Source organism: Mobula hypostoma, chromosome 9 (genome assembly GCF_963921235.1).
Source record: "Mobula hypostoma chromosome 9, sMobHyp1.1, whole genome shotgun sequence".
Taxonomy (NCBI): domain Eukaryota; kingdom Metazoa; phylum Chordata; class Chondrichthyes; order Myliobatiformes; family Myliobatidae; genus Mobula; species Mobula hypostoma.
The window spans coordinates 145661773-145688603 of record NC_086105.1 but is presented as its reverse complement, the minus strand read 5'-3'; the positions used below and the strand labels follow the sequence as shown (position 1 = coordinate 145688603).

Genomic DNA, 26831 nt, shown 5'->3' with positions numbered 1-26831 from the left:
ATTTGAAAATCAAGGTGTTACTGAACTGGGGAACAAATGTAGGCCAGTGGGTGTTATAGTCTACAAGCAAAATGCTGCAGGAAGTGTGCAATTAGAAGAGAAAATGCTGGGATTATTTAGCAGGCCTGGCAACATAAGAGGAAACAGTTAACATTACAGGGCAATGACCTTTCATCATAGCTCAGTGTGATACATGAACAGGCCAACAACAAAAAAACATGTTGCAAACTCTGGCTGTAGTTTCCTGTTGAACGTATGAAGTTTTGTCCAAGGGGATAACTCTGCTACTCCCTAGGTTTCAAATGGTGCGGTTGCAATGGCCAAGACGACGTTGGAGCAGCTGCTGGTTCGCTGTGCCACTCCCCTGAAGGACGAGGAGAAGTCCGAAGAGTTACTGACGGCTCAGGAAAAGTCCTTCCACCACGTGACCCACGACCTGGTGCGCGAAGTGACTTCCCCGAACTCCACCGTGCGGAAGCAGGCCATGCATTCCTTGCAAGTGCTCGCCCAGGTGACAGGCAAAAGTGTGACCGAGATCATGGAGCCTCATAAAGAGGTAACTTTCAATTGCATGTAATCTTGTGTCATTGGTAAGTTGGTTTATTATTGTCACGTGTACCAAAGTACAGTGGATAAACTTGTTTTGCATGTTGTCCATACAGATCACTTCAGCACATCAGAGCATTGAGGTAGTACAGGGGAAAGCAATAACAGAATGCAGAATAAAATGTAACAGCTTCAGAGAAAGTGCAGTGTAGGCAGGCAATAAGATGCAAGGTCGCAATGAGCTAGACTGTGAGGTCAATAGTCCTTATCATACCAGTGGACTGTTCAGTAGTCTGATAACATTGAAATAGAAGCTGTCTTTGAGCCTGGTGGTATGCACTTTCAGGCTTTTGTAGCTTCTACCCGATGGACTGGGGGAGAAAAATGTCCAGGGTGGATGGTGTTTAATAATACTGGCTGCTTTACCAAGGCAGTGAGAAGTGTAGACAGAGTCCATGGAGGCCAGGCTGGTTTCCGTGATGATTTGAGCTGTCTCCACAACTCTTTGGAGTTTCTTGCAATCATGGGCAGAGCAGTTGCCGAACCGAGCCGTGATGCATCCAGGTTGGCTGCTTTGATAAAAATTAGCGAGGATTAACACCGTCATGTGAATTTCTTTAGCTTCCTGAGAGTGTTAGAGGTCCTGGTGAGGTCCAGGGCCATGTGCATGATTATTCATTTGCCAATATTGCTACATGGATAATTTGAGACTTTTAGTCTTTAGTGAACCCAGTTTCCAAAAAGCATGTTGGAGATACTAGATGCTAGAAGAGCTCAGTAGGTCTGTGGGAGTAAAGGAATTGCTGATGTTTCAGGTTGAAACCCTGAAGTTTCTGCTGATTGTTCGTTGGTTCATTAGCATATTTTTTGCCACAGTGTTTCTGTGATTCGTGTTGTGCATTGAACATGTCAGTGGAACTGAAATGTGGACTGATTATAAACTGACCCTGGACTTTTCCATGTCCCACCAGGTCCTACAAGACATGGTTCCACCTAAGAAACACTTGCTACGACATCAGCCAGCAAATGCTCAGATTGGATTGATGGAAGGAAATACATTTTGCACCACCCTACAACCCAGGCTGTTTACAATGGATCTCAATGTGGTGGAGCACAAAGTCTTTTATACAGAGGTAACATTTGAAGAGCTTTTGATGACTCTGTGTTTGTACTCACTGGAGTTTAGAAGAATGAGGGGAGATCTCGTTGAAACCTTTTCATTGAATATTGACGCCTAGATAGAGTGAATGTGGAGAGGATGTTCCCAATAGTGGGAGAGTCGAGGATCAGAGGGTACAGTCTCAGAATAGAAGGATGTCACTTTAGGATGGGGATGAGGAAGAATTTCTTTAGCCAGAGGGTGGTGAGTCTGTGGAAATCATGGCCACAGACATCTGTGGAGGCTGTCATTGGGTATATTTAAAGTGGAGGTTGATAGGTTGTTGTTTGGTTAAGGGCATCAAAGGTTATGGAGAGAAGGTGGGAGAATGGAATTGAGCGGGATAATAAATCAGCTGTGATTGAATGGTGGAAACACTCATTGGGCTGAATGGCCTAATTCTGCTCCTATGTCTTAAGGTCTTGTGGTCTTCTTTTGAGCAGTTTGCCTTCACTAACACTGCTGAAGCTATTGTGATAGAATGGGAAGTCACTGTCCAACAAGTCATTGATTCAAAAAGAAAATCCAGTTACTGTGACTGATGATATAGATTCTGAAGAATTCTTTTTAATAAGTTCAGCGTTGCCAGGTTTATATCCACAACACTCTCGCTAGCATTTTAATTTCAAGTCTATCCATGCACCTAGCAATCAGAGAGAAGACAGAATCATTTACTTCAGGTGGATACATGTCTTGGACAATTCAATTCACCAGTGTATTAGGGTGTCAACATTTCTGCGCATCAGTCAGGAGACTGGACAGTTGCTGCAGAGCTCAAAGACGTGTAATCTTACATGGGGAGATGCCTGAGGGAGTACTGCACCTTGTCTTTCAAATTAACTTTTAAACCCAGAGCCTGTCTGTCCTCTTGGGTACACTCAACCCCCCCCCCCATTGTTTTACGAAGATCAAAGTTCAAGGTAAATTTATTGTCAAAGTACATGTACAGTATATCGCCATATACTACCTTGAATTTCATTTTCTTTTGGGCATTTACTGTAGAACAAAGAAATACAAAAGAATCAATAGAGAAAGTACACACTCAGTGAGTTGTTTTGTTATGCCTCCCCTCTCACTGTGAAAGAGAACACCCTTTTTCCCTTATTCGGGAGAGAGAGAGAACCTGTTGTATGTTCAATTGTCGAGTGAACAATTAGTTTTTGTTGTGCTGCAAACAGAGGTCTTTATTTGGGGGCTTTGCTGTTGCATGCTTGGTGGGTGGAGGGTGCTGATGTTTTAGTGCGGAGGTGGGTGGAGGAGAGGAGGGTTGTTTGCTGCTGCTTGTGTGTGGGAGGGGGTAGTGGGGGGCTTTGGGGTTCTAACATCTTAACTGTCATTCATTCTTTGGGGCACTCTTCAGTCTTCGTAGATGTCTGAAGAACAAGAATTTCAGGATGTATATTGCATACATTTCTCTGATATTAAATGGAACTATTGAACTAACAAAGGTGGACAACCAACTAATGTGCAAAAGAAAACAAACTGCAAATAAATAATAAACAAGCAAACGGGGAGGGAGGGAGGGAGGGAGGGTGGAAGAGAAGGTGAGTGAGAGTGAGTTAAAGAACATGAATTGTAGACTCCTTGGAAGTTAGTCCACAGGTTTATGGAGTCCTGGCCATACGTTAACCTGGGACAACATCGTTTGTTGCCTGTGGGAGCCCAGTTTGTTCAACTCCTCAACCAAATGATTCTCCGTTATCAAAGTGGACTTTATTCTCATGTGCGCAAGTCTATGCGTATGTACTGTACAATGAAAAACTAACTTACAGCAGCATCAATGGCACATTGCATCAGATAAACAGCGTTTGCAAGAAAAACATAAATTAAACAAATTATACACAAAAAGAACACAACTAGAACAAAAAATGGTCTATTTTAGTGCAAAGTGATCGTAGTGTTGCTACACTGAGCTACTGTTTAGAGTTTTGCCTGAAACTTAGTTTTATGGTCAAGAACCGAAACATGAATGTGTGGCTTCAGGCTTTTGTATCTCCTGCCCGATGGTAGCTGTGAGAAGATGGCATGGCCTGGATCGTGGGCATCTTCGAGGTGGATGTTGCCTTCCTGAGGGAACACCTCCCTGTAGATACTACGGATAGTGGGGAGGGATTTGCCTGTGATGTACTGGGCAGAGACCACTACTCTCTGCAGCTTTGTGCATTCCTGCACATTCGGATTGTCACGCCAGACTGTGATGCAACCAGTCTGGATAATTTCAACTGTGCGTTTGTACAAGTTTATTAGAGTGTGTCGGTGGTTGTGCCTTGGATGTGTCTCAGTGATTTTGAAAAGCCTTGGATATCTGGAGAATGTAAATGATCCAATCTGAGTTGAGACGGGTGGTTATTGTAATTAAGTTCCCAACTGGTTCCCTTTTACGGTGAAACAATCTACCCTTACGCTCAAGCTTGTAACATTCTTTCTGAAGTGATGGTATTCATTTAAAAGCAGCGGCAATTTTTAAGATATATTTACAGTAATGTGTATGTTCTGGGAGTCATTGTCTGGGTACAAAGATATTAGTAATAAACGTCCAAGAGTTGAATACCTTCTATGTAGTGAAGGTTGTCAATCAATTTGCTGAATGATTTTTGTCTTGTTGCAGTTGCTGAATCTGTGTGAAGCTGACGACAATGCACTCATGAAGCTGCCCTGTTACAAAAGCCTGCCTTCTCTCGTGCCTTTACGCATTGCTGCCCTGAGTAAGTGAAACTGGAAACTTAGAGCAGGCAGCTCTCATCTTCTCAAAGCAACTCGCGTGTTCCTCACAACTACTCTGCAGCAAATTGAGAGGTAGTTTTGGGGAGTACGTAATTTCAAGACATTTAGAGGTTTCTTTGCAAGGTGATAGTATATAGTATTTTAAAGACTATGTATTAGTTGTTACAGTGGCAGCTGGAGTCAAAGTTCAAAGTAAATTTATCATCAAAGTATGTGTATGTCATTATATACAACCCTGAGATTAATTTTCAATTCAGAATCAGAATCAGGTTTAATATCACCGGCATATGTTGTGAATTTTGTTAACTTCATGGCAGCAGTACATTGCAACACCTGATAATAGAGAGAAAAAGAAAACGGTGAAACAAACAAATAAATAAATAAATTAAGTAGTTAAATTAAATAAGTCGTGCAAAAAAAGGAAATAATAACAAAACTAGCGAGGTAGTTAATGTTCATAGGTTCAATGTCCAATCAGAAATCGGATGGCGATGGGAAGAAGCTGAATCACAGGGTGTCCATTCAGGTAACATTTAGGAGACGTTTGGATAGGTACATGGATGGGAGTGATATGAAGGGCTGTGATCCAGGTGTGGGTTGATGGGACTAGGCAGAATAACAGTGGCACAGACTAGATGCGTCGAAGAGCCTGTTTCTCTGCTGTAGTTGTTCTGTCTGTATTTTGAGTGTGTTGCACATAGATCCTATGTTGGATTACTCCAACACGTATCTGGTGGAAGGGTGATGTCAGGAGATTGCATGTAAGGCTGCTGGAGCAGAGGTGCCACGATAAACCGTGTTTATTATGATGTTCCTTCTCCATCATTGTTCTGTTTTTGTAAGAGAAAATGTATCTAGCAATTATTGTAGTTACAGTAGTGTAGCCACAGGTAGCGTAGTGGTTAGTGTGATGCTGTTACAGCTTGGGGGATTCTGGAGTTCAGAGTTCAAATCCAGCCCCGTTCTGTAAGGTGTCTCTGTATGTCCTCCCCGTGGAATGTGTGGGTTTTCCCCGGGTGCTCGGATTTCCTCCCACAGTCCAAAGACATACCAAGTGCGTTAATTGGTCATTGTAAATTGTCCTGTGATTAGGTTAGGGTTACTCGGGGTTGTGGGGGCCAGAAGGTCTAGTCCACGCTGTATCACCAAATAAATAAATTAATAAACAAAGAAATACAGAACCCAGAGATGCAGTGCAGAAACAAGTCCATCTTCCTAGTGAATCTGCACCAGCCCTCAACTACCCCTTCACACTGATCCTGCACAAAACCCATTTTATTCTACCACTCACCCACATACTAGGGACATTCTACGGTGGCCATTTAACCTGCCAAACGCACGCATCTTTTGAAGATGCCATTTGTGGGAAAAGTTTTATGTTAGATTCCTTCTTGGTTCAAGGAAACTCATCCCCGAATCCCGCAGGCTGCAAAATTTGGATATACCTCCTAAGAACACGGACTCCAAAGAATATGCCATGGTAGTGTAGTGGTTAGCGCAACACTATTACAGCTCAGATCATTGGAGTTCTGACTTCGTTTCCGGCGTCTGCTGTAAGAGAGTTTGTACGTTTTTCCTTTGTGCGTGTGGGTTTACTTCGGATGCTCCGATATCCTTCCACAGTCCAAAGGCATACCGGTTAGTAGGTTAATTGGTCATTGTAAATTGTCCCGTGATATGGCTAAGGTTGAATCAGCAGCTGCTGGGCGGTGTGGCTCATTGGGCCAAAAGGGCCTGTTCCATGCTGTGTTTCTAAATAAAAATAAAATTAAAAAAAAATGTGTTGTGGCAGATCAAGGGATATTTAAATGTGCACACCTCTGTGTTTCCAATAATTGAAGTCATTTTGTAATATCTGTGGAGACTGTTAATTTGCTCTTTCACTCTCCCTCCAACAGATGCCCTTGCAGCCTGCAATTACCTGCCTCAGTCACGAGAAAAAATTATCGCTGCGTTATTCAAGGCACTGAACTCTACCAACAATGAACTGCAGGAAGCAGGAGAGGCCTGTTTGCGGAAGGTCAGTGACGCTGTGGTGGGGTTGCTGTCTGTACGCAGATTGAGAGAAATCCGGCGCAAGTGTTGTCAAATTGTGTGTTCATCATACTCTAATTCATGTAGAGTCCTAAGTTAACCCACAACGTTAATTTAGGACTTTACATGAATTAGCATATGATGTGTCCCACAATACAGTTACAATCATATTACAAAATAAACAGAAGTATATACCTTAGAGACAGTATACAAACAACATATACACATTTACACATCCCCATTACTAGAGACATGGAATATTGCACCGTGTATGGTGGAAAAGGCAACATGAAGCCACCCAAGTGCATCAGCTCGGTTTAAGACCCATTATGAGAATGTACCGGGAAAGATATTGAAGTGACAGTGGAATGACAAGGCAATATTCGGGGGTGGGGGAGGGGTGCATGCGTATGTGTGTGAGGGGGTGTTTATCAGGTGCTCTGCGTCACATATTTAATACCATGTTTGTATCGTAAACTTTAGAAATGGAATTAAATAAGCGATTTAAATTTGTAATTGCAATAAAATAATTTTCATTGTTAGAGGAATAATGCTGCTGGATATACTCGCTTTCCTACTTAACTATTAATATTTTCCCAAATACCCATTAGCAATAAAGTCTGTCTGGTGCTGAGATGACAGCAAAGCAGTTTAAAATCCTCCAGACAGCTGCCTTGCTTAACAATAATAATGTACCAGATGTATTGTGCTCATAATCCAGTCATTTTAATGCTTTTCTTGGGGGAATTATCCAGTAATTAAATATAAACATAAATAATGTTTAGCAAGGTAGGAATTTGGTACTAAAATTAAAGTTGCATTATTTAGATTCTAACTTCAAATTCCATTTGCATTTGAATGAACTGTGTGTGACTTGTGTAGATCCACAGCAAGAATTCCTTCCCCAATACCTGGGTTTTTGAGTGTTTGTTCAGAGAAATTCTGGCACCCAGCAGCTGTGATGTCATCAAGATGGCTGAGTGGCACTTGAAAGGGGAAATTATGTTCTTTTCACTTTATGACCATTTGAAAAATGCAAATTAGAAGTTAAGAGTATTTGTGATTAAGCTTAAGATGAAATTTCATACATATACATTGAAATTTTGTAGTATTTTGAAGTCAAATCTTTTGTCATATGCACAGGTACAATGGAAAATTTGCTCGCAGCAGCATCATAGACCCTTAGTAGCATGTAAACAACATTCACAAGAAAACTAAATTAGACATAAATTATACACTTTTTTTTTAACAACGAAAAGCATGTTTAGAACAAAAGGCAATTTTAGTGTACCGTGATCAAAGTGTTGCTAATATAAACACAAGAAATTCTGCAGCTGCTGGAAACACACACAGAATGCTGGAGGAACTCAGCAGGTCAGGCAGCATCAATGGCAAAGAATAAACTGCTGACGTTTCTGGCTGAGACCCTTCCTCAGAAAACTAAACTGTGGTGATTAGTGTTAGGCAAGTTTTTAATTTTTTTTATAATATTACAGTACACATGAAGTTAGTTTCATAGTGCTGAACAACTTGGTAAGTAACAAATCTGTTAAGGTTAATTAGCTGTGGGCATGTTATGTTGGCGCCAGAAGTACGGTAGCACCTACAGGCTGCCTTGAGCACAATGCTTGGGCTGTGTCGGTCATTGACACAAATGGTGGATTTTAGTGTATGTTTCAATGCACATGTGACAAATGAAAAATATCCTGAATATGTAAGCAGGCCAATGGCTTAGTACAGCATTTAAAAGTACACATTCCAGCTAACTTAGTAAAGCATAACTTTTCAACATGAATTAGTGTCACTATAAATGGTTTGACAATTATTTAGTTCTGCTTATTTCAATAGTTTTCCTTGCTTCTGTTGAAAGAGAGAGACCTCTGAAGGGGTGCTGAATCACTGACATTTCCACAGTACACTCGGCACGTGTGGAAGTATCAGAGGCACTGAACTCGTCACAGTACAGTGACAGAACTGTCAGTAGTTTCACCTCTATAGAACACCATATAATTTGGCCCAATAGTGTAAAGCCAGGCTATGTTGCTCTCAAATAAGCTCGGTAATTGATAGTGACGTGGCTCATTGAGACTTGAACACCAGGACTTGCTCTCATTAATGAGCCAATCATGCTCACCACTGATAGATGGAACAGTCACTAAACAGCCTTTTGAAGATCACCCAGTTGTAAAATTTCTGGTGAGCCCCAACCTAATCCAAAGCTGTGAGATTCCTACACTGTGTGGCGTTTCCATGTTGTCGCATAGACTGGCACATTCGCACCAACAAAGTTGCTGGCAAGAAACTTTTCAAAGTTCAAAGTAAATTTATTATCAAAGTGCAAATACGTCACCGTATACTACCCTGAGATTCATTTTCTTGTAGCAATACTCAATAAATCCATAATAGAATAATAACCATAATAAAATCAATAAAAGACCATACCCAGCAGGGTGGACAAACAACCAATCTGCAAAAGACAACAAACTGTGCAAATACAAGAAGAAAGAAAGAATAATAAATAAGCAATAAATATCGAGAACATGAGATGTAGAGTCCTTGAAAATGAGTCCATAGTGAGTGAAGTTATCTGTGCTGGTTCAGGAGCCTGATAGTTGAAGAGTAATGAAGGGTCTCAGCCTGAAACATCAGCCCTTTATTCCTTTCCATAGATGCTGCCTGACCTGCTGAGGTTCTTCAGCATTTTGTCTGTGTTACTCTGGATTTCCAGCATCTGCAGAACCTCTTGTGTTTAAAATGCTTTTCAGCTAGCTCATACAGAAACATTAAAACTGACTAAACATGTTTCTGACTTCCTAAAGATCAAAAATCAATTAGATAGTTGAAAGATTTTAAGTTCTAAAAAATTTATATTGATTGCACTTTAATCAATAAAACATTGAAACAAACTTAATTTAAATAATATGCAAATAGCCTTTTATTGCCCATCTCCTTTGTATCCTTTCCTCTTAAGGAAAATGATTAGTTGTGCTGTTCTCATGCGAGGTTGCATCTGGCATAAAAATGAAACCAGAAACGGTCCTAAGATACTCATCGGGACGGCTGTGTCCGAGATAGTTAATATTTCAAGTCAAGAACTTTTCAGGAGTTCTGTCATGTTTACTGTTTCCAACTGTCTACAATGATATAAGCCATGCCTTGTATTTTTTTTATGTAACAAGATAAAGATTGAGCTTAAAGATTAGGTTTAGTTGTCACGTACATTGAAACATAACAGCCAACTACGGACACAGTCTGAGGATTGTGCTGAGGGCAGCCAACAAGTCTCGTCACACTTCTGGCACCAACACAGCATGCCCACAACTCACTAGTCCTAACCCTAACCATATATGTCTTGTAATGTGCGAGACAACCCACACAGACATGGAGAACATTCATACTCCTTACAGACAGCGGAGGGAATTGAACCCCAATTGGTGATCGCTGGCAAAGTAAAGTTTTGTACCAACCACTATGCTGCTGTCATTCAGTAAGGATATATTCTTGCATTTGGGCTCGGTGTGACATAGTTCTGAATAGACCTGGATCCAAGTATGAACAAAAGTAAATATTGCTTATTGTCCCAGAAATCCCCAGCCACGTAGTAGTTTTGAAATGCCAGACCAAAGATTTTTAGCAGAACCACTTGCTTTTCTCTTGAATTATTCCTCAGTGAGTGAGCCCAATACTCATCCATAAAGAAACCATATCAGAAAAGTAAAGGAGGAGTTGGTCTGTTTGCTTGCTCTGTTTAACAGTCCAGTCGCCATCCAGCCAGCCATAATAGGTTTATGAAAAGGTAGGTGCCTGTGTATTCATCACCTCATACACTTAAACATTATCTAGATTACTTTGCAGGACCAAATATTTTTGCTGAGCTGTGCTGTCTTTATGAGCCATTGTGCTGAATTTCATTGCTACAATTAACCAAAATTATCTTTACTCGTGTTTCCTATCAGTTTTTGGAAGGAGCTACATTTGAAGTGGATCAAATCCACATCCACATGCGGCCTCTCCTGATGATGCTGGGTGATTATCGGAGCCTGACATTAAATGTTGTGAACCGCTTGACATCTGTCACAAGGCTTTTTCCTAACTCCTTCAATGATAAATTTTGCGACCAGATGATGGTAAGTTGGTGATCGTTCTTATCATTAGCAGTATGGATAAAGTCTTAAAATTCACACTCAGTGGTCACTTTATTAGGTACACTTGTACACCTGTACCTACTCTTTAATGCAAATATCTAGTCAGCCAATCATGTGGCAGCAACTCAATGCACGGAATCATGCAGACATGATCAGGAGGTTCAGTTGTTATTCCCCAAACATCAGAACGGAGAAGAAATGTGATCTAAGTGACTTTGACCATGGAACTGTTGGTGTCAAATGGGGTGGTTTGAGTATAAGAAATTGCTAATCTCCTGGGATTTTCAGTCTCTAGCACTTACAGAGAATGATGCAAAAACAAAAGAAGAAACATCCAGTGAGCGACAGTTCTGTGGGCAAAAATGCCTCGTTAATGAGAGGACAAAGGCCAGACTGGTTCAAGCTGACAGGAAGGTGATAGTAACTCGCATGCTGCACGTCACAACAGCGGTGTGCAGAAGAACATCTCTGAATGCATAACAGATTGAACCTTGAAGTGGATGAGCTACAGAAACAGAAGACCACACCAGGTTCCACTCCTGTACCTAATAAAGTGGCCACTGAGTGTACATTAGTCAAAATTGAACGTGGTGCACAATGAATCCTAGAAGAGAGTCTTTTTGTCTCTTTTTTTTCAGTTTTCATGTTTACTTTCTCATTAATGTTAACTCTGTCCAGGACAACATGACATCCATGACTTCAGTGTGCAAATTTAACAAGCCAAGTGGTACCGTGAATCATTCAAAACGCTGGTATTCTTGTCTGTGGGATCAGAATTGTGTCCCAGACATTTGATCAATCTTTGTTGAAGCTGATTTTTCTTTCCCAACCCTAACCTGCTTTGGTAAACAGAACAGTGTTGCTGTTCTTTTACATTTGAATTGTTCCTGACGTTTGTAGGGTTGGGGTGTTGCAAGATTGTAATGACAGGATGAAGAGTCTCACCCTGAAATATCAACTGTTTATTCCTCTCCGTAGATGCTGCCTGATTTGTTGAGTTCCTCCAGCATTTTGTGTGTGTTCCTCTGGGCTTCCAGCATCTGCAGAATCTTTAGCTTTGGCTTTAACCTGTCTTTTCTACCATTTATTGATCATGTGGCTGATCTCTGCGTTGAGATGCCGTGAGATACCTGGGAACAGCTACAGAGGGAGCGTTACACATTTATTGTTTTACCATGTTCTACCTCAATGCCACACCAATTCCGATGGATAAGTAGGTCATTATCATCCGGATGCCTATCTCACGTCTCCCCAAAACAGATGCTTTACTCCCAGACAAAGGAACGTCAGCAGGCCCCTGGTGAGCAAAGGAAAAGTTTCAAAGATAGTGTCAAAATCAGCCTGAAGAAATTCAACATTACATCTAAAAACAGTGAAAAGATTTTACTCAGTAGATATAGCTGGAAAAAATCTGTCCAAGAGGGAGCTGCTCCACGTGAGAATGATATCCGCTGTGCCGCGGCTGCGAAAGGAGGGACTGAGAAACCAAACGACCCAACCACTAACCACAGCCACCACTTACTCTTGCCCACACTGTAGCAGAATATGCGGATCTTGGATTGGCCTCTCCAGTAGACAAGCCCTTAAGAGAACGATGTGCTCAACTTGTGATTGCTCTACAACTACCTCAATGCATTGTGTAGCAATCAGATTTGTATGACCAGAATGCAAGACAAGTGTTTCACTGTATCTTGGTACACGTGACAGTAATAAACCAATTCCCATTCTGAGAGACAATGAGGTACCACAAGACGTATAGGTTTGCTCTCCCAACTAGACACGATAGAGTGAGTCCTGCCATCGAGATCTCTCACTCCAGTTAAAAACATAAGAAACAGGAGCAGGAGTAGGCCTTCTGGCTTGTCGAGCCTGTTCCAACTTTCAGTACGGTATATTTACCATATTGAAAGTTGTCACACACTAACTACAGATATAGTGAGTTTTCCTGAGTTGCTGACAGAATTTCTCTCTGAGGATGCAGCCGGACAGGTTGCTTTAGGATTGGTTTATTATTGTCACATGTACCTGGATACAGTGAAAAGTTTGTTTTGCCTATTCTTCATACAGATCAAATCCATACACAGTGCATTGAGGTAGTGTGAGGTAAAACAATAACAGAATAAGAACATAAGAACGTAAGAAATAGGAGTAGGAGTAGGCCATCTGGCCTGACAAGCTTGCTCTGCCAGTCATTAAGATCATGGCTGATTTGGCCATGAACTCATCTCCACCTACCTGCTTTTCCCCATAACCCTTAATTCCCATGCTATGCAAAAATTTATCCAACCTTGTCTTAAATACATTTACTGAGGTAGCCTCCATTACTTCATTGTGCAGTGAATTCTACAGACTCTGGGAAAAGCAGAGTCATCTCCATCCTAAATCTACTACCCGAATCTAGAGGCTATGTCCCCTTGTTCTAGTCTCACCTACCAGTGGAAACAACTTTCCTGCCTCTATCTTATTTATCCCTTTCATAATTTTATATGTTTCTATAAGATCTCCTCTCATTCTTCTGAATTCCAGTGAGTACAGTCCCAGGTGACTCAAATCTCTTCTCATAGTCCAACCCCCTCATCTTGAATCAATCTGGTGAATCTCCTCTGCACAACCTCCAAAGCCAGTATATCCTTCCTCAAGTAAGGAGACCAGAACTGCACGCAGTACTCCAGGTGTGGCTTTGCTGGTATCCTGTACAGTTGCAGCATAATCTCCCTGCTCTTAAATTCAATCTCTCGCAATGAAGGCCAATATTCCATTTGGTTTCTTGATAGCCTGCTGCACCTGCAAACCAACCTTTTGTGATTCATGCACAAGCACTCCCAAGTCCCTCTGCACAGCACCATGCAGAATAAAGTATAAAAGCTAATGAAACCAATGCAATGCAGGTAAAATGGTAATATTGAGAAAGCAAGAGACCATCTTATCATACAAGAACCTGGTACCGTGGGCTAGAAGTTGTCCTTGATCTTGGTGGTGCATGCTTTCAGTTTTTTTTTTAATCTTCTGCTGGATGGGAGAGGGGAGAAGACAGAATGTCTGGGGTAGATGCAGGTCTTTGATTATTTTGGCTGCTTTACTGAGGCAGTGAGAAATATAGAAATCCCTCCCTCCAGGTCACCTTGATGTCCCTATCTCACTGGGGTACGAGGCCCGCCGGCTACCCTCGCCTAGTTTAGCCTGCCTGGCGAAGCGGTGTACCGGGCTGTTTCATGGGTCCCTGGACCGTTCAGAAATCAGATGGTGGAGAGGATGAAGTTGTTCCGAAAACGTTGCGTGTCTGTCTTCAGGCTTCTGTACCTGTTCTCTTGTGGTAACAATGAGAATAGGGCATGTTCGGGGTGGTGGAGATCCTTAATGATGGATGCCGCCTTTTTTGAGGCTTAGCCTTTTGAAAATGTGCCCATGATGGAGCTGGCTGAGTCGACAACTGTCTGCAGCTTTTTCTGATCCCGTGGATTAGTGCCTCCATACCAGACAGTGATGCTCTCCATGGTACATTATAGAAATTTGATGGAGCAGGAGGTCAGATCAACTTGTGGCTTACTCCCCTCTTTGGAGTTTGCAGTGTGTGAGTGTGGAGACTGGACACGAATTGGCCTTCCTGCAGGTTACAAACTTAATTGTTCTGACCCATTGCAGATGTGTCACCATTGGATACAGGGCCATTTTCAGTTTGAGACTTCAATGCAGTGGCTTTTTTTACATTTGCCTGCTGTGGTAAATCACGTAGTAATGTTGCCTAATTTAATTCAGTTATAAGTAGGCAGAGTTACCTCGAAGTTATGAAGCAATGAATAATCATTTCTGTAATTATAGTTTGATGAGCATGGTCCTTAGTTTGAAAGCTTATTTCACGATGGTATGGATAATGTTGGTGAATATTCTACCTCAATTGGTCAGGAACTTTTTAAATTGGAAAATTGCATGAAGCAGTGACTGTGGGTAATGTATAATTGTAGGGTGAGTGTCCTCTCTATAATGAACTAGAAAGCGTGCATTTTAAGTGCGTCCAAACCATTCCAGCATTAAAAACCAACTCCACTTGTGATTTTTGTCATCAACTTATTTTTTTGTCTTCTGAAGCATTTTGCTTTGATTTCAGATGAGGAGAAGTGTTAACCATATATGAGTACTATGGGTGAATTTAACTACATCATAGAATTATAATTAACTTTTCTGTTCTTAGTCTGGATGTAGTTGCCCTGACTAGACTTTTAAATTGAGAACAAAAATAGTCAGCAGTAATTTCAGATTCCGATTGTGTTTTACTTATCACATGTATATAGGAACATACACTCAACCGTGTCGTTTGTGTTAATAACCAACGCAACCCAAGTGACTCCAGTCCTACATCAAGACAATGGCATGAATGCACCTGTGTCCAAGATTTGGCATTTCATCTAAAGCATTGACAAACTTTTAGAGATGCTTAGTGGGGAGTATCCTGACTGGTTGCAACGTGGCCTGGTACGGCAACACAAATGTTGAAGAATGGAAAAGCTTACAAAAAGTAGTTAACACGCCCAGTCTATCACAGGAAAATTCTTCCGCATCATTGAGCACATCTATAAGGACCACTGGAACAAGAAAGCAACATCAGTCAGCGACCCCCCCCCCCCCATCCGCCTATGCCCCTTCTCACTGTTGCCATCAGGAAGGGGAAAAAGGGGCCTCAGGGCCCACATCACCAGGTTCAGGAGCAGTTATTACCCCTTAACCATCAGGCTCCTGAACCAGCATGGATAGCTTCACTCACCCCAACTCTACTGATTCCACAACCCATGGAATCATATTCAAGGGCTCTACAACTCATGAGTGCAATCTATATATGTATTTACTTATGTATGTATTTGTTCACTTGTTTATTCTTTTTGTATTTACACAGTTTGTATTTTGCACATTGGCTGTTTGTCAGTCTTTGTGCGTAGTTTTTCATTGATTCTATTGTATTTCTGGATTCTATTGTGAATGCTTGCAAGAAAATGAATCTCGAGGTAGTATATAGTGAGCTCCTGAACGGGTGGTGACAGTGAGGGACAGAAAGTGGGTGAGAGCACAGCCCAGTCTATCACAGGCAAAGCCCCCCTCGCCATTAAGCATACTTACATAGAGCACTGCCACAAGAAAGCAGCGTCTGTCATCAAGTTCCCTCATCGTTCAGGCCATGCTCATTTCTTGCTACTGTCACCAGGCAGCAAGTACAGGAACCTTGGGTCCCACCAGGTTCAGGAACAGTTATTACCCTACAGCCATAAGGCTCCTGAACCGGTGTAGGTAACTTTACTGACCACAACTCTGAACTGACTCTACAACCTACAAACTCATATTCAAGGACTCTTTACAACTCATTTTCTCAGTATTTTTTTAAATTTTCAGTCTACTTTTGCATACTATTTGTCAGTCTTTGTTTAGGTATAGTTTTTCATAGATTCTGTTGTACTTCTTTGCTTGTAAATGCCTGCAAGAAAATGAACCTCAAGGTGATCTATTCTGTTGTAACATACAAGTACTTTGATAATATATTTACATTGAACTTTAAACTTTTGAACTGTTGTTGTTATTAATTGCTGCCTGCATAATGAATTTTAGGCTTCAATGACAGAGGTGCTTTCATTTATAGAGTTTCAGTGCTTTCAGGATGAACTACTTTGAAGTAATTGAAGGAATGCAATTTTATATTTTGTGCCAACTTAATTAAACTTTCTGAACCCAGTAAGAGGCAGCAGCATCATTCTAGTCATCTTAATCTCTTCTGTAATTGTATATTCTTGACTTACAATTAGCTTGCTTATAGAAATTAACGAGATGACCCTGAACTTTTAGTGAAAGCCTCTGTGATTGAGTCAATGCAGCAAATTGTTCCATTGTGAAGGATGTTTGTACGCAATTTCTCAAATTTGAAAAAGGAGCCATTCAGCACCTGAACAATTCAGGCAGAATGTCTGTTCTGCTCCCAGGACATAACTAGTCAGGGGGCAGGTGACTTACTGGTGAACGTGTCTGTCTCATGTTGACACACGAGACTGTAGATGCTGTAATCTGGAGCAAAACAGAAACAAACTTGCTGGAGGATCTCAGTGGGTCTGGCAGTATCTGTGGAAGGAAATGGACAGTTGATGTTTTTGGTCGAGACCCTTCATCTGGACTGAAAGATAAAATGGGAGATAGCCATATAAAGAGGTAGTGGGAAGGCACGGAGCAAGAGATTGCAGGTGATAGGTGGATCCTGGTGAGGAGCGGTGATTAGGAACATAAAGGAGGGGAGAGTGGAAATAACGATTGGGTTTTGAAGGTGATAGGTAGATCCTGGTGTGGAGCAATGATTTAGCATGTGAAGGAGGGGAGAGAGTGGGGGTACTGGTGGGATTTCAGAGGTGATAGGTAGATCTTGATGAAGAGCAACCATTAAGCATATGAAGGAGGAGAAGAGTGGAAATAGCGATGGGGTTTCGGAGGTGATAGTTGGAGGGCTGCAATTAATGGATTTTTTTTTTACATGAAGAAAGATATACTGGCTTTGGAGGCAGTGCAGAGGAGGTTCACAAGGTTAATTCCTGAGATGAGGGGATTAGTCTATGAGGAGTATTTTGTGTAGTATAAAAATTAAGGGTATGGAAAGGGCAGGTAGGTGGAGCTGAGTCCATGGTCTTATTGAATGGCAGAGCAGGCTCGATGGGCCAAAAGGCCAGCTCCTGCTCTTGTTTTCTTTGTTCCTGAGTTCTTCCTAGGGAAGGAAGGTGGAGCAAGTTATCATGTGAGTAGTTTGGACCACAGAGAATTCAATGGAATGTGCTCTGTATTCAAAGTTTAGGTCTTGTTTACTGCTGATGGGTTTAGTAATTGTGTAAGAAATTATGTTAGAATGTAGACTGCAGCAGCTTTGTACCACTGAATGTCTTACAATTCTTTTTCCAAAGGCACTTGAGAGTTAATTGCAAAGCTGTAGATGGAGTCACCTGTAGGTCCTGCCTGAGTAAGGATAACAGGATTTTTCTTTAATGAATTGATAAATTTGTATATTATTACCACATGTATTGAGGTACAGTGAAAATCTTTGTTTTTCATGCCATCCATATGGATCATTTCATTTCATCAGTACATTGAGGCTGTACAAGCTGTTGTGCCAAACCAACTAAATTAATAATCAAATGCCTAACCGAATGACTCCTTTCTGCCTACACGATGTCCATACACTTCAAGCTGACAGGAAGGTGACAGTAATTCAAATAACCGCATATTACAACAGCGGTGTACACGAGAGCATCTCTGAATGCACAACCAGTCAAACCTTGAAGTGAATGGGCTACAGCAGCAGAAGACCACGAACGTACGTGGAGTATATAGTAATTATTATATGTACTGCACTGTACTGCTGCTGCAAAACAACAAACCACAACACGTCAGTGATAATAAACCCAATTCTGATTTAAACGAACTGTTGATTTCTGTCTGAAAACTCTTCTAATGGATGGAAATTTTTCTTTCCAAACACAGGCCCACCTACGTAAGTGGATGGAGGTGGTGGTCCTCACACACAAAGGAGGGCAGAGGAGTGATGGCAATGTAAGTCCTAAATAAAACTACTGCAGCACTTTGTTACAAAGCTTTCCAATGAAACAATACTGAAAACAATATTATGATTAGAGATTTACTTCAGTGGGCGTTATTGTAATGAAGCCTTTGAGACTGATTGTTAATTCCCAATGACTGGTGACCTTGAGAAAGCTATAACGTGATTATAATTGGCAAAACTTTCTTCTTTAGTATTTCAAGGAAGGGTTAATTAAATCATAACTTTCTGACAAACTTCAAGCCCTTTGGCTTTTCAGAACGATTAACGCAAGATTTTGTAAATGATGCATTTCTGAAGACTCATTTGTGAGTTTCTAACTTAAGGAGTAATAGTCTCTGAGCAGTTGCACTATCTCAAAACTGAGGGAGCAGGAGATAGTGTTGAAGATGCCAGAGGCATTTTACACGTCTCCTCCTTGTATTCTTGCCCTTCATCAGATTTTCCTCCTGCTCCATATCCCTCCTTGCATAGAAGTAAAGGAAGTTAATCTTAGCAAATTGAGTGTTCTGCCGTAGAAATCAAGCCGATGTGTGAGATCTAAGTGTGGTGTTTTATAAGAGGCTACACTGTTCTCCGAGCCCAAATCCCAAAACCATCCATAGAAACATAGAAAAATTACAAGCACAATACAGGCTCTTCGGCCCACAATGCTGTGCCAAACATGTACCTTAGAAATTACCTAGGGTTACCCATAGCCCTCTATTTTTCTAAGCTCCATGTACCTATCCGGGAGTCTCTTAAAAGACCCTATCGTATCCGCTTCCACGGCCGTCGCCAGCAGCCCATCCACGCACTCACCACTCTCTGCGTAAAAGATACTTACCCCTGACATCTCCTCTGTACCTACTTCCAAGCACTTTAAAGCTGTGCCCTCTCGTGATAGCCATTTCAGCCCTGGGAAAAAGCCTCTGACTATCCACATGATCAATGCCTCTCATCATCTTGTACACCTCTATCAGGTCACCTCTCATCCTCTGCAGCTCCAAGGAGAAAAGGCCAAGTTCACTCAACCTATTTTCATAAGGTATGCTCCCCAATCCAGGCAATACCCTTGTAAATCTCCTCTGCACCCTTTCTATAGGTTTCACATCTTTCCTGTAGTGAGGTGATTAGAAATGAACACAGTACTCCAAGTGGGGTCTGACCAGGGTCCTACATAGCTGCAACATTCCCTCTCGGCTCTTAAACTCAATCCCATGGTTGTTGAAGGACAATGCACCGTATGCCTTCTTAACCACAGAGTCAACCTGCACAGCAGCTTTAAGTGTCCTATGAACTCAGACTCCAAGATCCCTCTGATCCTCCACACTGCCAAGAGTCTTACCATTAATACTATATTCGGCCATCATATTTGACCTACCAAAATGAACCACCTCACACTTACGTAAACACAACGAAGGATCTTGGCCCGAAACGTTGACTGTACCTCTTCCTAGAGATGCTGCCTGGCCTGCTGCATTCACCAGCAACTTTGTCACCTCACACTTACCTGGGTTGAACTCCATCTGCCACTTCTCAGCCCAGTTTTGCATCCTATCAATGTCCCCTTGTAATCTCTGACAGCCCCCCACTATCCACAACACCTCCAACCTTTGTGTCATCAGCAAATTTACTAACCCATCCCTCCACTTCCTTATCCAGGTCATTTATAGAAATCACGAAGAGAAGGGGTCCCAGAACAGATCCCTGAGGCACACCACTGGTCACCAACCTCCATGCAGAATATGACCCGTCTACAACCACTCTTTGCCTTCTGTGGGCAAGCCAGTTCTGGATCCACAAAGCAATGACCCCTTGGATCCCAGGCCTCCTTACTTTCTTAATAAGCCTTGCATGGGGTACCTTATAAAATGCCTTGCTGAAATCCATATACACTACACCTACTGCTCTACCTTCATCAACATGTTTAGTCATATCCTCAAAAAATTTAATCAGGCTCGTAAGGCACGATCTTGCCTTTGCTCTAGGAAGATGCCAGTCGATATTTGGAAAATTAGAATCTCCTACCACGACAACCCTGTTATTATTGCACCTTTCCAGAATTTGTCTCCCTATCTGCTCCTCAATGTCCCTGTTACTATTGGGTGGTCTATAAACAACACCCAGTGGAGTTATTGACCCCTTCCTGTTTCTAACTTCCACCCACAGAGACTCAGTAGACAATCCCTCTACGACTTCCTCCTTTTCTTCAATTACTTCTGCTTGTGGAATCTTGTTCTAACTTGACTCCTTCCCTTGCTCGTCAACCAGCAGTCTTTGGAATGTGGGAGTAAACCGGAGCACTGGGAGGAAACCCACACAGTCACTGGGAGGATGTTCAGATTCCCTACAGACAGTGGTGGGAATTGAATCCCAATCACTGGTGCTGTAAAGTATTGCGCTACCATGCTCCCCTAGATATCAGTTTACCTGAGGAGAACATTTCTGTTATTTCCAGCTGACATTAAATTTTTTGACCTTGTCTAACAGCTTCAGAAGTGGGCAGGACTGTGTACATAGTTAATGAGTTAATACTTTCCATCTCTATGGATGTTTGCTATCGTGGGGAAGTCTAGGACCAGAGGGCACAGCCTCAGGATAGAAAGGCGTCCCTTTAGAATAGAAATCAAGAGTTTCTTTAGCCAGAGGATGGTTAATCCGTGGAATTCATTACCAAAGGTGACTGTGGAGCCCAAGTCATTTGGCATACTTAAAGCGGAGGTTGATTGGTTCTTGATTGGTCCAGGCATCAAAGGTTGCAGGAAGAAGTCAGGTGATTGGGGATGAGAGGGAAAATAAGATGGTCATTATGGAATGGTGGTACAGGCTCGATGCGTCAAAAGGCCTAATTCTGTTCCTATGTCTTTATGGTCTAATGGTTCAATGGCCTTCTTTTTAATCTTTCTAATTTGCTTGCACAGGAAATGAAGATCTGCTCAGCCATCATTAATCTGTTTCACTTGATACCGGCTGCACCGCAGACCCTGGTGAAGCCCCTGTTGGAGGTGGTGATGAAAACTGAGAGGGCCATGCTTATTGAGGTAATAACTCTTCCCACTTGGTTGGAGTGCATCTGTAGAGAGGAATAATGTGTCGACGTTTCGGGCCAATTACCTTAATCAGGACCCGGACCTTCAGCTGTCTTGATGAAGGGTCTTGACCTGAAATGTCAGCTCTTAATTCCTTTCCATAGATGTTGCCTGACCTGCCGAATTCATCTGGCAGTTTGTGTGCGTTGCTCTGAATTTCCAGCATCTGCAGAATCACTTGTGTTTATAACTCTTCTCACTGTTGCCTCTAGCTTAACAGTGACACTGTACATTGTGCCCTGAAAGTGGGGCCCTGGATAGACAGGGTAGTGAAGAAAGTGTTTGGGACACTGGCCTTCATCAGTCATGGCAACACACAAAGGAGGTAGAGGAGCTCGGCTGGAGACCCTTGAAGGGTCTCAATCTGAAACATTCCCTCCGTAGATGCTGCCTGACCCTCTGAGTTCCTCCAGCTCTTTTGCATGTTGCTCCAAAATAACTGAGCTGTTGACTGGATTCATTAAAGTGAAAATGTGTCAGCAAACTGTGGAATTTGAATCCTAATGAACCCTTTATCCAGATCCTAACAGTGACCGGGGAAGAGACATCGCTAAGTATTTACATTTTGCATACTGACTTGTGTACTGCGTTGGCTGAACAAATGAACCTCTTTTGTGTCTGGAATTTAATTCCTATATTATATTTCCCTCATGCAGGCTGGGAGTCCATTCCGAGAGCCCCTAATCAAGTTTCTGACACGTTACCCAGCGCAAACGGTGGAGCTTTTTATGATGGAAGCCACTTTGAATGACCCTCAATGGAGCAGAATGTTTATGGTAATGCTCAGTAGCCCTCTGGAGTCATTGAATGTGAAATATCGAACATTGAACCATACAGGCCCTTCAACCCATGATGTTGGGCTGACTTTTAACCTACTCCAAAATCCATTTAATCCTTCCCTTCTACATAGCCCTCAATTTTTCTGTCATCTAAGTGCCTATCTTAAGAGATTCTTCAATGCCCCTGATGTATTTGTCTGGCAATCACCCTGGCACTGCATTCCAAACACTCACCACTCTGTAAAATAAAAACCTACATCCGTTTTCCCCCCACCCACTCATACACTTCCCTCCAACCCCTTTAAAAATATGCCCTCTTGTAATATGTTTCCATCCTGGGAAAAAGTTTCTGACTGTCTGCTTGAACTATACCTCTTATCATATTGTACAACTCAATCAAGTTACCTCTCATTCTCCTCTTCTCCATTGACAAAAACTCTACTTCACTCAGCCTTTTCTCATTAGACTTGCTCCCTAATCCAGGCAGCATCCAGTAAATCATCTCTGCACCCATTCTAAAGTTTCCAAATCCTTTCTATAATGAGGCGCACAGAACTGAACACAATACTCCAGCGTCAAGTGCCCCCCTGGTAAAGCAGCTGTGATTACAGCACAGCTCTGCTGAAATTAGTGTAGAGCAGACTCGAGACTAATCGGGAGGCTCCAGAGGGAGGACCAGTCACCACTGCCTTGACACTGTCTACTGGCTACACCAACACGACTCCTACTGCCTTAAAAACTAACTCCAGTGATGACTTTCCTTCTAATAAACAGTTCATGTAAAAGTATCACTGATTAGCCTTACCCATCTGTAAGTATGCATATAAACTGGTGCGTGTAAAGTGAAATGTTTAAGTGGACCCTGACGGGGAGCTTCTTCACTCAGATGGTGGTGAGAGTGTGGAATGAACTCCCAGTGGAAGTGGTGGATGTGTGTCCAATTCCAACATTTGAGAGTTTGGATAAGTACATGGATGGGAGAGATATGGAAGGTTGTGGTCCAGGTGTAGGTCGTAGGATAATAGAATAATAGTTCAGGACAGACAAGATGATCGAAGGGCTTGTTTCTGTGCTGTAGTGTTCTATGACTCTATGATTACTTGAAGGAAAACAAAATTGACCTTCAGCTTGATTTATCACATCTAGATTCAACTCTAGTGAGTGTCCAATATGTAGGGAATCCACCTCCCAAATTAATGCTGATAAATTAGTTTGGGCACCATAAACTCTTGATGGATGAATCCAATTTGAAGAACTGCTCTGTTTGATGATATTTTTATGTAAGCTTCTGAGAGCTGATCCACTGGGGAGATATCAGAACGATGCAGTATTGGGAGTGCCAAGTAATTTGAGACTTTTCTTCGTAGAGTAGAGGTGAGGAATGATTAATGGAGGAATTCACAATTGGGGGTTTTTGGCAAGAAGACATTCAGTTAGTGGATCTGGTTTTAAATTATTTATCAGTGAGCAGGAGGGAAGATAATAAATTTACACAGAAAGTTATCATGACCTTGAAGCTGTATAAGATGCTGGTGAGGCCAAGTTTGGAGTATTGTGTGCATTTCTGGTCACCTACCGACTGAAAAGGTATCAGTTAGATTGAAAGAGTACTGAGAGGATTTACAAGGATGTTGCTGGGTCTTGAGTACCTGAGTTACAGGGAAAGATTGAATAGGGTAGGGCTTTTATTTCTTGGAGTGCAGAAAAATGAGGGCGATTTGATAGATGTATATAAAATTATGAAGGGTATAGATAGGGTAAGTGCAAGCAGGCTGTATCCACTGATGTTGGGTGAGACCAGAACTAGAGGTCATGGGTTAAGAGTGAAAGGTGAATATTTAAGGGGAACCTCGGGGAATTTCTTCATTCAGAGGGTGCGAGTGTGGAACGAGTTCCCAGCAAAAGTGGTGGATACAGTTTTGATTGTAACATTTAAGGGAAGATTCTTTTAGTACATAAAAGGGAAGGGTATGGAGAGCTATGGTCTAGGTGTGGGTTGTTGCTACTCTGCAGAATAATAGTTCAGTGCAGACTAGATGGGCCAAAGGACTTGCTTCTGTTCTGTGATACTCTGTGCTCTGGAATACACTTTTTCAAATAGCAATGAGCACATTTTCAATGGTAACTTTCCAAAGGAATTGGTTAATAACTTAAAGTTAAAAGGTTAGGAAATGGGGCAATAGGAGAGAACCAGCACTTTTTTGAAGTGGCAAGTTGGGCTGTATGGCTTTCTGTGTTTTATAAAGCACGTTCAACATTGTAGGGTAACTTCCTGAGATTTGAGAACATTAAATGAGATCGGGTAGACTTGCATTAGCTTGTCTGGTTTGATTCTTATCTTCATTTGAGAGATAATTACTCTTGCATTAACTATAGATGTGTTTTAAGCTGTGGAAAAAGGTTCTGATGGATATTGTAATCATTCTGTGTTTGAGGCACATGTTTTTGTATCTTAGTGAAATAGAGAATAAATTCACCAGTGCTACATAAGATGGATCAGGAGGAAGCCATTTGTTCCCTCTCATCTGCTCCTTCATTCAATAAAATAATGGCTAATCTTTTGCTTCAATATCACGTCCAGCAATCCCCTGTCCCTTTAGAACAGGGTTTCCCAACCTGGGGACCATGGGCCCCCTTGCTTAATGGTATTGGTGCATGGCAATAAAAAAGTTTGGGAACCCCTACTTTACAACAGAGAACACAGCACTGTACAGGCCCTACGGCCCATAGTGATATGCCAACCTCTTAACCTAGTCCACGATTAACCTAACCTTTCCCTCTCACATAGCCCTCTATTTTTCTTTCAACCATGAGCATAAGAGTTTCTTCAATGTCTCGAATGTATCTGCCTCTGTCACCACGCCAGCAGCATGTTCCACACACTCACCACTCTGTTTTTAAAAAAAAAACTACCTCTGACATTTCCAGCATGTGCAGATTTTCTCTTGTTAATGATCTGACATGCTCCCTATAATTACAGGAAACTCTAGATCTAGATTCGAAAGACCTCCGCCTAATCAGAAATCTGTACTGGGAACAAACTGCCGCTGTAAGAATAGAGGAAGAAGTGAGTCAGTTTACGAAAATCAAGAGAGGCGTTAGGCAAGGGTGTGTTTTCTCCCCTGATTTGTTTAATGTATACAGTGAAACAATATTACAAAAAATAAGAGACACCTTGGGAATCAAAGTTGGCAGTGAAAACATCAATAGTTTCAGATATGCGGATGACACTGTTAATTGCAAGTACGGAGGAAGAACTACAAAACTTAATTGATACAGTTGTTGAAGAAAGTGCAAAAATGGATCTATCTATCAATTGCAAAAAGACAGTGTATGGTGATATCCAAAAAGAAGGAGAATCCTATCTGCAGGCTGAGAATAAATGGGGAAGACATAAAACAAGTACAGAACTTTTGCTACTTAGGAAGCTGGGTGACATCAGATGGCAGGTGCGACATGGACATCAAAAGAAGAATAGGGATGGCAAAGGACACTTTTATGAGAATGAAGAGTATACTGACCAATACTAAACTAGGCATGACAACCTGCCTTAGAGTACTGAAATGGTCCGTTTATCCAGTTATGTTATATGGCTCAGAATGTTGTAACACTCTAATATCTAGTAACGTGGGGAAACGAATTGAAGCAACAGAGATGTGGTTTTTGAGGAGGATGCAAAGAATATCATGGACGAAACGAATATCTAACGTGGATGTCATGAACAGAGCAAGCACAAAAAGAGAAATAATGTATGAGATCATGAAAAGGCAATTGGACATGTGATTAGAAAAGAGGAGTTAGAACGCACAGTAATTACGGGAAAGATTGAAGGGAAGAAAGCAAGAGGAAGACAAAGACAAATGATGATGGAGACAGCAGCCAGAGAACTGGAAATGAATACCAATGAATTGATCCACTTGACCCGAAACAGGAGTGTGTGGGCCATGGCGGTCAAAGCTCAAACTGGGCACGGCACCTGATGATGATAATGCTCCCTATACTTTCTTCTAATCACCTTAAAATTATGCTCCATTATTTTCATAATATCCGTATATCTGCCAATCCCTCTCTTGAATATACTCAATGACCCAGCCTCCAATCTACTAGGGCTTGCACCTTATTGACTACCTGACCTGCGCTTCCTTTGTAATTGTAACACTTTATTCTGCATTCTTTTATTGTTTTCTCTTGAATTGATCTGTATGAACAGTATGCAGGACAAGTTTTTCACTGTATTTCGGAACTCGTGATGTCGGAGCAGAATTAAGCCAGTCAGCTTACCGAGTCTGCTCCGCTATTCCATCATGCTGATTTACTTCACTTCTCAACCCCTTTCCCGTAACCTTTGACACCCTGACTGATCAAGAACCTATCAAACTCTGCTTTAAATATACCCAATGGCTTGACCTCCACAGCTGTCTGTGACACTGAATTCTACAGGTTCACTATCTTCTGGCTAAAGGAAGTCTTCCTCATATCTGTTATAAAGGGACATCCTTCCATTCTGAGGCTGTACCCTCTGGTTTGAGACTCCCTCTATTGGCAACATGCTTTCCACATCTGCTTTATCTATGCCTTACAAAAAGCCAATTTACAACCTAATATTCCATCCGATGTGCCTTTGATTCTGCTAACTATTGTCACTGCTGCTGAAACTTCTCCATGTCCTCCTCATAGCCCACGCTGCCTGCTGCCTTGTTTCATCAGTAAACCTGGATATATTCCACCTGGTCCCCTTAACCAAATTGTTGATACAGTGGCATGCAAAAGCTTGGGTACCCCTGATCAAAATTTCTGTTA

General features: G+C 41.8%; 1 protein-coding gene across 2 annotated transcripts in view; it reads left to right on the top strand.

Moving 5' to 3' along the window:
* Positions 1-26831, top strand: part of trrap (transformation/transcription domain-associated protein) — a 317959-nt gene that overhangs the window by 79893 nt on the left and 211235 nt on the right. For both annotated transcript variants that reach the window (XM_063059362.1, XM_063059361.1), the window contains exons 26-33: positions 296-556; positions 1518-1679; positions 4314-4410; positions 6328-6449; positions 10420-10590; positions 18106-18174; positions 21085-21204; positions 21909-22028. In XM_063059362.1, the coding sequence (XP_062915432.1) occupies positions 296-556; positions 1518-1679; positions 4314-4410; positions 6328-6449; positions 10420-10590; positions 18106-18174; positions 21085-21204; positions 21909-22028 (1122 nt within the window). The remainder of the gene's footprint in view (positions 1-295; positions 557-1517; positions 1680-4313; positions 4411-6327; positions 6450-10419; positions 10591-18105; positions 18175-21084; positions 21205-21908; positions 22029-26831) is intronic.